We start from the raw sequence: 14,621 nt of genomic DNA on the forward strand, positions 1-14,621 counted from the left end.
GCTGGTAACTGGTTGCTAGGCTCACCCTACATCCTAGAAAGCAATCACCTGCTGGTAAACCTGAAAGGTTATCCTTGTCAGCTCCCGCCATCCGTGCAGGACTTTCTTGCCTCCCACTGTCCGCTTGCTGTGATAATGACAGAGGTGGAGGCGTGAGGAAAAAAATAGCTCCTAAATGGCACGATAGCAGGTCTGGATGGGACAGTGACTCGGTCTGGATTCAGACTATGGTCCGCCATTTTGCAATGCCCGATGTATACAAGCACAATTATGCATAAGGTGTTGTTTCATATATTCATGCCCTAATCAGAAACTATTACAATAGAAAGGTAGCATTCATACTGTAATGTATATTCCTTATAAATACTGTATTTTACATAATTTCAACAGTCTTGTGGCTTAGGTGTCTTTAACTTGATTGATGTAAAGCTGTGTACTTTCTTGAAATAGCAAAAATAATGTATATTTTGTCATAGACTCAATAGAGTCAGCTTTAACTTTCACAAATTAAGTATATGATATGACTAATCTTCTAAAAGGGCAAAATGGACTGTGGTGACAGATACAAGAAGGAGGAACCTGTGATCCAAAACCTTTAATATTGTGGGCTTTGATGGCCAAGTTGAAAAGTCCAAGTTCTTGGTGGGTGGGTAACTATGGCATGGGATCTGCAGATGGCAAGGGGGGCTTGCAACAGATACTGTATTGAAATACAAATAGAGGTATGTGCAGGTACAGATGAAACATACATGGTATATGTGGCTAGCGAGAACTATTCTTCAAATTATGAACCACATAAATACTGCAAGATGGACATAGCAGATATCACAATGGTAGTGGCACATTATTGATTGAAGCTTAGAAAACATTAGTTTGGCCTGTAGTGACTATGGTGTCAATCATCAGTTGGAGAAAAAAAACCTTGTAGAGAAAATTTGGAATCTTCTGCTCTGTCCCATTCTGATATATAATCCGACACATCAGTGGTTCTGTGCCAACATAACATCTCACCGTATTCTACTTCTTCCTATAGATACAGATCCAAATACTATGAGAACCACCAGAAGGATGACAGCCAGACATGTGGCAATGATGACTCCATTGGAGAGGCCTCTGATATGTGGTTCCAGGATCTCCTCTGCACAAAGAAAACACATAATACAACTATGATACCATAGAAATCAAAGGAAATCATAACAATTTTTATTTTTTTTGTAAGGTTTACCATTTTAAACCAGAGAAAGAAACCATTTACTTTTCACTGTTGAAGAAAGGTAATAATGAAGGTAACCCTATGCTGATTGCACGTGTCGGTGTATTTCAGCAGTTTTATTTAAAGTGGTTCTAAAGGCTGAAAGCTTTTTACCGTCATGTATTCAATGCATCAAGTTAAATAACTTTCAGCATGCAGTCCCCTAATACTCACCTGATCCTGATCCAGCAATTTGCACAAGAGCAGATGCTCTCCTGGGTCTCTGCCTCCTCATTGGCTGAGACAGAGCAGTGGGAGCCATTGGTTCTGAATGGTGTCAATCGCAGCCAGTGAGGAGGGAGTAGGGGGCGGAGCCGAGCCTCTCTTTGTGTGTCTTACAGACACACAGAAGTGGCTTGGGAGCGAGTACACATGAGTGCCCTCAGACAGGGGGAGGGACAAGGAGCACCAGTGGGGGACCTGAGAAGAGAAGGTGCAAAAGAAGTGCAAAACCACTGAAACAGAGCAGGCAAATATAACATGTTTGATATTTTTTATTTAAACCTTTACAAACACTTTAACCATCAAATACTGTGGATAGGGCAAGTCAGTAGGGGGTGTTGTGTATTATTTAACGTTTTGATCAGATGCACTTAAAGGGTAACTCCACTTTTGTTTGGAAAATTATATTGCCCTTTACATTGCAGAAATTTTTACTTTGTAGCAGATTCCTACCTTTTGTTATTCTGAAGAAATAGCTGTTTGTTGTTCTGTGTCCATGTGCTAAGTGAATCTAATGCCTGTGATTTTATAATTATCAATTAGCTGCTGCACTTGCAGGGTTGTAAAGAGGAAAGCGACAGGATCTGCATCCCTTTAGATTAAATTTCCTATTGGGGGTACCTCACTCAAACTGAAATTTTTGTGGCAGGGGATGCCCAAAAACTGACTTGTTTCTTAGTGCAGACTTCTGGAAAAAATCTGTGAGCCAATCACACAATCAGGAAACTACATTTCTGGGGGCGCTCTGTACACCATCTGTATACAGAGTGCTTCCAGGTTGCCATATTACATTGCATTTTACAGAAAATGACAGCACTGCAGATTAAAAAGGAAAGGTTATTTTTAATAACATTCAATTAAAAAAATGACTTGTACCACAATTGTATATGCTACATACATTTTTTTATTTTCTCTTTTTTTTCCCTACAAAAGTGGAATTACCTTTTACCCTTTACATGTCAAGTTTGGATGGACAAGTCCTGTAAAATATAAGTTCATCTTTGCTTTTGAAACCTTCAATTTTGTGAGTGGGATAAATGTTTTTCCTTTTTTCAGTGTGTGAGGTCTGCACTATTGTGTTTTTGTTGCCTTAAGCCGCGTACACACGGGCGGACTGTCTGGCCAACTAAGTCCGTCAGACATTCCGACGGACAGTCCGTCCTACTTTTGAATGAACGGACTTGACCACACACGATGAACAGACAGTCCGCTGAAAGCTTGCGCGATGACGTGTACAGCACGTACGACGGGACTAGAAATACGACGTCCAATACACTGCAATGCAACCTTCGGCCGTGTAAATTCTTTCTGAGCATGCGCCATACTTAGTCCGTCCAACTTGCCTACTCACGAGCGGACTGTCCGCTGACACCAAAGTTGGACGGACTGTATTACGGAAATTCCGAAAGACTTAGTCCGCCAGACTGTCCGCTGAAAAAGTCCGCTGAAGCCCACACACGAGCGGACTGTCCGCTGAAATGTGTTTCAGCGGACTAAGTTGGACAGACAGTCCGCCCGTGTGTACGCGGCCTTAGGCTGACCAAACAAATTGCCCATCCACACAATCGAGGTGGATGAAGGAATTCTCCCAGATGCGTTATTGTATTCTGATGGGAGGACTCCTCCAATGTCAGAAGACACTGATCAGTGCTGCGGCACTGATCAAATTACATTTATTTTAATACAATACCGCTTCCATACCGCCGTATGTATATATATATGACCTGGTACTAAGGCGGTCATACCGGGATCATAGTTGAGGCAACAACCATGATCCCAGTATGTTTGTTTTATAGAGCTGCTACATTATTTTTACAGGCAGCGGAGGTGGGTCCCATCCCCCTCCCACTGCTGCCACCTTTACCGGGTTCTTCCGTCCAGTCAAGTTCTTCCGTCCAATCAGGAAGCCCAGTAAGGATGCGACCGATGGCATTGGCTCCCCGGAGACACAGAGAGAGGAACTGATGTTGTTTTTCCCAATGGGGGAGAATGCCATCACTTCCGGTTTCAATTTGTTTGTCTACAAGCAATTGCTGGTGTTCTGTCAAAAGAGCCAACTCATCAAAATCTTCAGTTACGTCACTTCTGGTGACTCTCCAGGAGCAGTAATTACAGATTTCGATGACTTGGCTGTTTTCACAGAACACCGGCAGCATATAGACTACGATACATGATGAGTTGAGTGTTTTCACAGAACAGCGGCTAAGGAGTAAAAAAGTTGTTGCCGTCTTGGAGTTGTTGGTTAACAGCAGGCTGACTAAAATTCATTAAAGTGTACTCTTACCAAAACCTTTAAAAACTGCTGCCCAACTACCTACAACTAGCTGCATAAAAAATTACAACACCCTGTTCTGCCCCCACGATGTACATAGTTGCCAACATTCTTAAAAAAATGTAATGGGGCACTTTTTTTTGTATATAGGCGGAGTCTTATTTTAATTAGTGGTGTGGTATTCATTTGTAGGTGTGGCTTAGTAGAGAGAAAAATGTGGCACAGTCAAAAATGGGTGTGGGTTAAACTAAATTTTGGGCATGGCTTAATGGGGTGTGGTTAGAGTCCGAGATGAAAGAGGGATGGAGGGAGAAGGAAGAAAGGGGTGGAGAAAGAAAGGGAGAAAGAGGGAGAGAGAAAAAGGGAGAAAGAGGGAGAAAAGGAGAGAGTTAGAGAGGGTGGGCACGTGATATAGGAGATGGTCAGAGATTGCAGACATGATACAGAAGATGGTCAGAGATTACAGACATGATACAAGAGATGGTCAGAGACTACAGACATACTACAAGAGATTGATATGATACAGGAGACAGAGAGGGTGCAAACATGGTACAGGAGACTGTCAGAGAGGGTGCAGACATGGTACAGGAGACTGTCAGAGAGGGTGCGGACATGATACAGGAGAGTGTGAGAGGGTGCGAACATGGTACAGGAAAGAGTGCAGACATGGTACAGGAGAGGGTGTGGACATGGTAAAGGAGAGTGTGAGAAGGTGTGGACATGATGCAGGAGAGGGAGAGTGGGTGTGGACATGGTACAGGAGAGGAAGAGAGGGTGCGGACATGCTACAGGAGAAGGTGAGAGGGTGAAGACATTGTACAAAAGAGGGTGAGAGGGCACAGACATGTTACAGGAGAGGGTGAGAGGGTGCGGACATGGTACAGGAGAGGGTGAGAGGGTGCGAACATGGAGGGGGGTTTCAGGCTGGAGCTTCCTTCACTCAGGATGGGTTGGGCTGGGACTTGCAGCTCCTCATTTCTTTAGTGCTATACATCCGTGTGGGTATGGTTATGAGGGGGTGGGAGTAGGTGCAACTCAGCTCTTAGTTTCCCCAAGCAGGGTGGGGTTCCCAGGATTTCATAGCTCAGAGATGTTAGGATGTCAGTTTGGGTAGGTTATTTATACACTATGGGGGTACTTGCATTTTGGAATTTCCATTGCTTAGGTCCTCATGTTATTATGGTACATTTTGTCAGAATGTTTATACTGAAATATTAAACAGTTTTATATTTATGAAAACAAGCAAGGATCAATAATTAAGGTGATTCCCACTTATTTCCACAAATCAACAAAATAACTCAAATGTGTTTATTTGTACTAACCTGAAGACAAACAAGAATACAAAAGTGTGCAAATATATATATATATATTTATTTACAAAAATCAGTGCAGAATAATATCAAAATATAACTGGTGACAAACACAGAGAATGGATCAACATAATATATGAACATATATATCAACATATAATATGGATAATACAGATAATGAGAAAATAACCACAGGATGTGGTTTCAAAAATACCAAGGTAGCAAAACTAAGTAACTCCTTGAAAGTAATTAATAGCTTATCAGTGGCTCAGAAGGATGTGAAAACAAAAAGGTGCCGATATTGACACATGACCTCTCTCAGTCAACAGATATTGCAAACCCAAATTTACTTTAACTGCAGATGGACAAACTTGGAATACCATGCACAGAATTGGTGATTTAACCAAAAACATATACATTTCCAATAAATTATTTTAATTTAAGTATACATCATAATTAAACCATTTACTATAAACTGAAATCAGCTTCAATGAGATTATACATATGTATGTATTTCTTTCTTTGGAAAAGAAACAATTCATACTGCAGTTAGAATTTATTTAAATTCAAATCTTCATGCTACAAAGACTAAATGGTCAAGCCAGATGTATGTCTGCAATTGCCTACAGATAAATAGAAATATATACTTTAACAGAAATCTCAAAATCCTTTGTCTGAGAGATATCAGCTTTATCTCCTTTCTTCTTTACATTTGTATCCCTTTCTCGTTCCCCTCTCAATCTTTCTGCAAACTTTTATCCCCCAACGAAAGTAGGCGTGGATGTGTTTTCCACGTAACTAATGACATCAATTACCTATATTTTGCCATGCACTTGTTCATTCAACTACCTAAAGGGGCAGTATTGGTTAAAAATTTATTTTGGAATTTCCTTAAAAATACCCAGATTTCGCTTCAAAAAAACCTATGACCTAAGCCTTGAACAAAACCATAAATATAATAGGGTAGCCTGTTCTATGGCAGCATCTGTCCAACTTTTTGTCTCTTCATAAAATATATAGCTTTAACCTCCCTGGCGGTACGATTATTTCGGATTTTAGGTGCTAAAAGCGGTACCATTATTTTGCATGAAAATTTGGCGTTTTATATTGTAGTCCTGCAATTCTTAGGAATAACTCTCTTAAATCTGTCCAAACCAGAGTCTAGCAGACATCCCGGGTATGATAAAGTTTGAAAAATTAAATCATAAATTATAATATAATAAATAATTATAAATAATTGTACCAAATAATAATATAACAATAATAAAAATTATTCAATAATGTAATCAAATCAAAAACACTGAAATTTGCTCAGTTGCAGAATTGTCACTGTTATTACTTTTCAATATTTGATGACGGATCTCCCCACAAATCGCTATCGCTCAATTCTGCGAGTGATTCTAATTTATTATCGCTGTTTTCTAGCTGGTCTAAAACCATTTTTGATGTACAGTGACAGTTTTGGTTGCTATGGGCAATCTCCAGTTTCCAGGCATAAAGAACAGTTTTTATTATATAAAACTGCATGCAGGACACTGGGCAGACCACTAGGGACAACGGGGATGTGAAATATTTACATACAGCAATGTAATCTGTAAGATTACATTATACTGTATGTTTACTGTTTGTTTCACTTTTTGAATTTGGCGCCGATCTCCGTGCCCGTGCGTCGCAACGCTCGCAGGGCACGGAGATCGGCGGTGTGATGCATCGAGCGAGACACGGCTCGCTCGTACAGCGGGGAGACAACGCTGGATCCGAAGGAGAAGGTAAGTAAACCTCCTCCTGGATCCAGCGACGCTGTCCCGAGTCTGACTCGGGGATACCGCTCTTGGTATAAAAAATCCACCCCGAGTCAGACTCGGGAATACCGTCAGGGGGGTTAAGAAAGTTTGCACAAGGGCAATTATTTTCCTCCAAATACCATTGAGAGTGAGGTAATTGGTATTAAAAACACAATGGTTATTCTCATGTAGATTCACTCTCATTAATAGTACTTTATACATGTACATATTATTAATGTATATCCATATATTTCAATGAGTAAAATCAAATATATATATATATATATATATATATATATATATATATATATATATATATATATATATAATGAATATATGTTGAATATTTTAAAAGTACATACACAAAAATATGGGAAATTATTTAAGTAGGCATATAAATGCTCCATATAATGTAATAATAATACAATAGAAATTATTGCTAATATAATTACTTACAATTAATAATACTTGTTCACAAGACAACTTTTAAATAAGCCCATATTCTTTTTTTTCCCAGTACATTTTTTTTAAGTCTCTATTGATTGTTCTAGTTGAGACATGAGTCATCAATCTCATTACATACATTCTGGCACCATGGCCAGTCCTTATCTTGTTTTTGTTGTCTAGGACCCTCACAATTTACAGCCTGGGAGAATATGTGATAAGGCTTTTAAAATCTTTTGTACAAATCTCTGTCCAAAAGTAATGAACTTGTATTCACCTTCTAACAGGTAGACAAGATGGCTTTCAAGATACCCATGAAACCATATATAAAATATGCATAGGCCTTATAAATCAATTATTTTTAACCTCAATAGTTCTGACAATGTAACAGTGTCCATTGTCATCTTCACTTCTATGTCTTATCATACCTTTCCTTTGGTTATTTGTCCTCACATGTACATATCACGTTGTTTTCAGGTGGATCCCAGTGTTACATGCAAGGTGGGCAAGGTGCATTTGTGTGCAATTCATCATGGGTATAGTTAGCCAGTGGTCACATATGAGGATCTGTCATGTCTATGGATCCATATAGGCTGAGTTTTTTTTTTTAAGTGATTGTTGGGCCACAATTTTCTCACCCCGTATATCATAGGTCATACGCTGCATTTTTGTTTCAGTACATTCTTATTTTCTACCCACCACGGTCTGTGGGTATGTTTAGCCCTGAGTGTTTGTTTCTAATTACCTGTCCTTGCGCCATAGGTTGCTCAGGCTCACTTACTGCATAAACTTAGGGGTTGTTTTTGTCACTAGGTTCGGACTCACAAGCTGTTTGTCATATTGTTGCAACCACATCAATATACTTAGGCACAAAGGGGGTTATTGTTTTCAGGTACGGTTCAGTTGTTCTTATTTTCTCTGGTTGTCTTTTTCCCATAGATCTTGACATATTGCATATTTCAGAAAGCAATGAATTCGCATTTATCCCTCCAACTCTTCTTAGGGGTTTAAAGCTCGGCAGCACCCGTCATTAGGGAATTGAACTATACCACAGCAGAGCTTCGTCACAGGGGCATTCCTTTTCCGGCCACAGCCAGGAAGACAGAGCTGTTCAGATTATTGTTCCCTAGTACATCCCAATCACTCCCATCCACAAGTGCAGAAACATGTTTCTGTTCATACTTCTCTGATGCAGATACATGCCGTGCTAAATACTCTCTCCACGTCCATGTCACAGTTGCAAGACAGGATGGAGATGATCAAGGCCAACTCGGCTAGAGCGTAGGTGTCAGGTACACCCCCAGCCCCTGCTCTTCCCAGCACACCTGTAGGTAATATCAGGATTTCTTACCTGTGGCAGTTCCTTCTCCGTTATCAGTTTTGCCTTCTATGTCCCTGCTAATATCAAGAAGGACATTCTGAAGGGAAAAGATATTAACCTTGCCTCCCTTCTTAAAGCATCTCAGGACATCACGGAGAACAAATCTTAAGCTTGCGGGGAGATTTTGGTGGTGCTCAAAGCGAAGGACCCCAGGCTTAACCGCAAAATTGGCGTGGCAGAATTCGTGCTGGCGTTTGGTATTTTCAGAGACATCATCTGTTCGGTCAGTCCAGGCAGGAAGGAGAAATTAGACCTGTATTTACATAAGGTGGTGGACTTGACACATGAGTATGTTTTTTTTATGACTATCACCGGTTCTTTGCAGCCACTTGGGCGCAGTTCCAAGTGTTGACGCGTTGGAGCAAAAATTACATGGATCTGTTCTGCAGGTACTTCGCCAACCAGAAATCCCCAGTATGCAGTAGTTGTCAGACATCAGTGCACACCTCAGAATGGTGTCTCAATTTTGATCCAGCTAGTCATTTGGTTTGTTTGTTTCGTCTCCATTCTGCATATGGAGGGTCAGCCCCATTGGCGTCATCTGTGGCAAATTTTCCAATAAATATTGGCTGATTTATGATTTGTCTGCACCTCATTCATCTCACATTCCAAGCCTCAATGCCCTCATTCCTTCAGAGGAATTGTCACTAAAGTACTCATACATGCATTTGGCTATCCAGCACATTCTACAGTTAGGCAGGAATACTTGGTTATTCAACGTGGATATTGCCGATGCTTTCAAGCTACTTCAGATCAAACCTGCACTCTGGCAATGGCATGGCATTAAATGGCGAGAACATTATTATTTTGCCACCAGGTTAACCTTCGTGTCAAAAAGCAGTCCTTGCTTGTTTGACATCTTTGCCCAAGCACTCCATTGGATCTTGGGTAACTGCAAAGTTTGTCAGGGGATAGTTCATTATCTAGATGATTTCCTGCTGTTAGAAGATCCTTTTCATCCACCCAGGGATCTGCAGTCTCTTACAGGGTGGTTTTCAGAGTTAAATGTCCCATTGGCTACCCATAAAGTGGAAGGTCCGGCCAAAGTCATCATTTTTTTTGGGCATCACTCTTGACTCTAATCTCATGATTGTGAGTTTGCCCAGGGAGAAACTGGTTAGGATATGTTAGACTATTCATCTTTTTGTCCAGTCCTCTGTCTGTTCCAAAAAAGTCGCTTTTGGGGATGCTGAATCATGCCATGAGAATTATTCTACAGGGTAGAACTTTTGTTTCCAGGTTTTTGGCCCTCCTACCCCTGTATCATGACTCTGACTCGGTCGTCAGGTTACAAGCAGATGCACAAGCCGACCTAATTATGTGGGACCAGTTCCTGTGTGACTGGAATGGCATCTCCATGCTCATTCCACAATCAACAAGCAGGTCTCCCAGAGTGTTTTCAGACGCCGCTGCCTCTGTGGGTTTTGCGGCCATTTTTGGACGGGAATGGTTGGCCAGCCATTAGACCCCAGATGTATTTTGTCTGCCCAACTTTGCTCATACTTCGGCATTGTTCAAAACTTTCCCAATAGTGGCAGAAGCAGTCAGGTGGGGACCAGTTTTATCAGGTAACTTTCTTTACGGATAATCTGGCCACAGCCAACATTATTAATAAAGGTAGATTGGCTAGACCTGACGTACAAGTTTTGTTTCTTGGGAGAATTCATCAGAGGGTATCACAATGGTGCAGCCAATGTATTATCTCGACTTAGAAACAATTTTTCTTACAGCACCTGGAAGCAGAGCTGGTTCCTTCCTACTCCCTGCTGGTCATGGATTAGTCACATTCTGGACACAGTCGATTGATTTGGCTAATAGTTCATGATCCAGAAATACACTGAAGGCTTATACCACAGGTTGGAAAACTTTTCTCAGGTTCATGATACAAACAAATCCAAGGAAAAAAACAAGCTCATGACTCGATACCCTTGCAGTTTCCCTAAAGTAATCAGTTATATGATGGGTTTCACTGCATATTGCCACAGCCACTTGGCCTTGACGGCAATACCATCAGGTCATATCTGTCAGGTGTCCAGCAGTTCAGGTCCTTGCAGAATCCTGACATTACATCCATTTCTGCGGCTCATCCTCTCAAAGCCATGTTGAGGGGTATTCAGAGAACTCAGGGACGATCATATTTGTCACGTCTACTGGTCACTGGACAGGTTTTCTGTGGTATTTCAAACTTATTATTCCCTTCCCCTTTTGGCGCAGGTCCCAGGTTAGTGCTCAAGGCAACCATCTAATTTAGTTTTTTTGTTGGCTTTCTCAGACCTGGTGAAGTGTCTCAGGCTAGCCGTCATGCACCTAGCCTGCCAAAGGCAGTCTCACCAGGTTCCCTGACCACTCACGCTTTAAAACTTCGAAATAACAAAAATAGACAGACAGGCCAGGGGTTTGTGGTAAAATATTACAGAATCAACAGTAACTGGTGTCTGATTAAAGCATTTGACTTTCTCTGCAATCAATTCAAAGCGGCTCCGCTGGACAGCCCTTTGCTCCCTTTCCCCATGCATCCTCTCACTTCAAACCAGTTTTTGTCTCATGTCAGGATTTTACTTGCCACGTTAGATTTAAATCCAAGACAATTTTCTGGACATTTAGGATTGGGGCAGCATCTACAGCTTCCAAACATGGGGTCCCTTCTTATATAATCAAGTACATGGGGCGCTGGAGTTCCTCCTGTTAAGTCATTCTGGCATTTACTACTTTACTGGACTGATTGTTTTTACCTGCCCTTCATTACAGTATTTCATATCACACCTACTTCATGTCTTTTGCCCCCTTTTACTAACCAGCTAGACCAAGGTACACCTCAGGTCTTGGTAGTTAGGGTTATCACATTTCCAAGTGAAGACTCTGACTACAAGTTAGAGGGCTGGCCAGAGGCCAGGCTGGATTTGTAGGAGGAGTCTGGGGGTTTATATATTCCTCCTACTCTGTTGAGTCCCACGTCGGCTCGTCTTCCTGGTTCCCATCCGTTACCCCAAATTTTAATTTTCATATACATTATACACATTTCAGGGTATACCCCAAATGCCCAATTGGCCAGCTAGACCAAAGCACACCTCAGGTCTTGGTAGTTAGGGTTATCGCATTTCCAAGTAAATACTTTATGGTGACCAGAACCCGCTATTTTATTCTCTAGAGCCTCTGCTTGAAAATATATATAATATTTGGGTGTTCTAATTAATTTTCTAGAAAAAAAAATCTTATTTTCACAGAATAATCAGACTTGGCTTGGGAAGCTAGTGGCTAAAAGGAAGAATTTTGAATTAAATTCCACTGGTGTTACCCAGCATAAGAGCAAGTCTGACAAGGTGGTGAGAGGTACAGAGGATTATGTAATTGGAATAGAGCATAGGGACTTCAGAGGTGTACCCAGTAAGCATTCTGGAGTAAGATGGTAGACTGTGTAGAGTAAGCCTCTCGTACAGGGGGGCAGACTGACCATTCGCGCACTCGGGCACTACCCGAGGGCCCCATGCCACCGAGGGGCCCGATCAGGGTTGCCAGCCTCAATAAAACCAGGGACAGTATGTAAAAATCTGTGTTTTTTTAAAAAATCCCAAGATTATAGCTGCCCTGTCTCTCCAGTACCTTTTGTGTATGTGTGTATGTGTATTCTGTGTGTGTATATTGTGTGTCTGTGTGTGTATAATCTATTTCCTGGGGGCCCCATAATCTCTTATTGCCGAGGGCCCCATAATCTCCTATTGCCGGGGGCCCCATGAGTTGTCAGTCCGCCCCTGCTCTCGTATGTCTGTGAAATCCTAGGAACATCGGGTAAATGAGATTGTCCTTATGACAGGAATAAATGCCTGGTATTTTCCCGGAAAAGTCAAGGTTTAGGAGTTTTTGGCATATAAGAAGATGTGTTTTCTATATCACATTTGTTGGAACTTTTGAAATCAGTTGTTCTAAGCAAAGAAGTGATATAATGATATGTGCTCTGGACTTTGGAGTTCCACCATGCTACAAGTGCATGAATTTCTGTCCGATTTTTCCAGAATGAATATCACATTCACAGTTAGAATTTTGTTAAGTCAAGAAAAAAATTCTATGCTGCTCCCTTGACTTTTCTCTTTACTACAGTCAAAAATAACTGTTTTATTTCACTATCCATTAGGAAATCAAATGAATGTTCCAAAAATAAAAATTACAAATTACATTTTACAAGTGTAGATTCATTGATTTAGATAGCATGTAGTTAGGGATTAATGTGGACAAAAAAAAAAAAAAACTAACTGATTGCAGTGTTTATTTTAAAAGGCTTCTGTGACCTTTAGTTTTTGTGACTTGAACTATCCAGTTTGGCTCCAGAGCCATTTTTTATATTTTTTGCATACATGTAAAAATCTTAATTTTTGGTAATAAAATTACTTAAAACCCCAGAACATGATATATTTTCTGAAATCAGAGGCCCTGTAGAATAAAAAAGTAATAGTTGCAAAATTTTATGTTGCATGCTATTAGCGCAACTGTTTATTAAACCAAATTTTCAGGAAAAAATATAATAAAATAAATTTTAGTGCAAAAACACACAATATAATACCCATTTTTGGTCAAAATATAAAAGATACAAAATTATTTGTATATACCTCCCAAATTCAGCTCATCTTAAAGTTAAATAGGAGCCATTTTGCAATATGTCACACATGTGGTGTGACCGTGGTTTACATGCGCATGCACACCGTGGGCTTGCTTTTGTGCAGGTTTGCGGGGTAATTTTTTAAAATATTCTAATATATTTTATTGTATTTTTACTTGATTGCTATAATAAGGGGTTAATAAACCCCTATGTGATAGCATTGGGCAGGTGACAGGTATTCTTTATGGAGACATTAGGGGTCAAATAGACCCCAATGTTTCTCCTGCCCAGTTAGATGTGTCCCCTGGCTGTACTGGGCAGTAAATGGTGCATCCGAACCCAGAAGTGAAATCACTTCCGGTTTTGTTGTTTGCATGTGAGATCAAGGCATGGGTTTCTCTGGGTGTCACAGTGATCTCTGTCCCCTAGACGATGGCTGCATTCCCAGGCTCCGTAAGAGCGGGAGAGTTCGGGAACCATGGGAGGAGGGGGGGGGGGTCACTGGCAGGACGTGGGGTGGCTGTTCCCGCCAGCAGCTTGTGATTAAAGGTTCACTCTGACCAGTTCACTCTGACCAGTAAAGAGCTGAACTGGTTATAGTTAGGCTTGGGTGATTCCATATTAGCCATATTGTTCTGCAAGCTCAGGGTCTATGGGGTGGATTTACTAAAAGCAAATAGACTGTTCCCTCAGCAAGTGCAGTTGCTCCAGAGCTTAGTAAATGTGGTAAAGCTGTACTGACTTACATCATCCAATCAGGTACAAGGAAAAATGCATTTTTTAAAAAATTTTCTTGCATGTGATTTGGTATACTTTGTAAAGTGAAGCTTTACCTTATTTTCTAAGCTCTGGAGCAACTGCACTTGCAAAGTGCACAATTGATTTGCCTTTAGTAAATCAACCCTATGTGCATATACACACTACCCAAAAACGGTAAGTGGAGTCAAAGCAGAAAACAGTAAAAAAACATGAAAAGGGCAGAAGATAGGTAGAAATGTTCTGTAAAATTGTCAAATCTAAAATGGATTGAATACATGTCATCAATCCAAAACGGAAGGTTTTTTAAAAAAATTTTTTACAATACCTTTTTTATCTTCTGAAGTTGTGTATTTCCTATCTATGGGGATAGTGGATATGGGCGGGGATAGTGCGGCTATTTTGCAATATCCTCTATCCGCACTGTTTCCTGGGAGCTTGTGTCATAGTTCCCAGGAGTCAGTGCGGCGGCCTGGCGCGAGTTATCGGGAGATTCTTGTATTACTTGCTCAGCTAGGTTGCCATCTCAATGGGACTTCATTGGGACTTCCGTTGTGATGGCAACCGGAGCTGTTGACGGCACTCGAAATTGCGATGACTGCGCATGCG

General features: G+C 40.9%; 1 protein-coding gene across 1 annotated transcript in view; it reads right to left on the bottom strand.

Annotated features, from left to right (window-relative positions):
• Positions 1-580: 580 nt before the first annotated feature.
• The window catches only part of LOC143983897 (major histocompatibility complex class I-related protein 1-like), a 45,427-nt gene continuing 31,386 nt past the window's right edge, over positions 581-14,621 (bottom strand). Inside the window, exon 5 of the mRNA XM_077484033.1 lies at positions 581-1,138. Coding sequence (XP_077340159.1) covers positions 1,008-1,138 — 131 coding nt within the window. The 3' untranslated portion in view covers positions 581-1,007. The remainder of the gene's footprint in view (positions 1,139-14,621) is intronic.

The sequence above is a fragment of the Lithobates pipiens genome, unplaced genomic scaffold (assembly GCF_037356315.1).
Source record: "Lithobates pipiens isolate NorthernLeopardFrog02 unplaced genomic scaffold, aLitPip1_a1.2 Scaffold_1, whole genome shotgun sequence".
Lineage (NCBI taxonomy): Eukaryota > Metazoa > Chordata > Amphibia > Anura > Ranidae > Lithobates > Lithobates pipiens.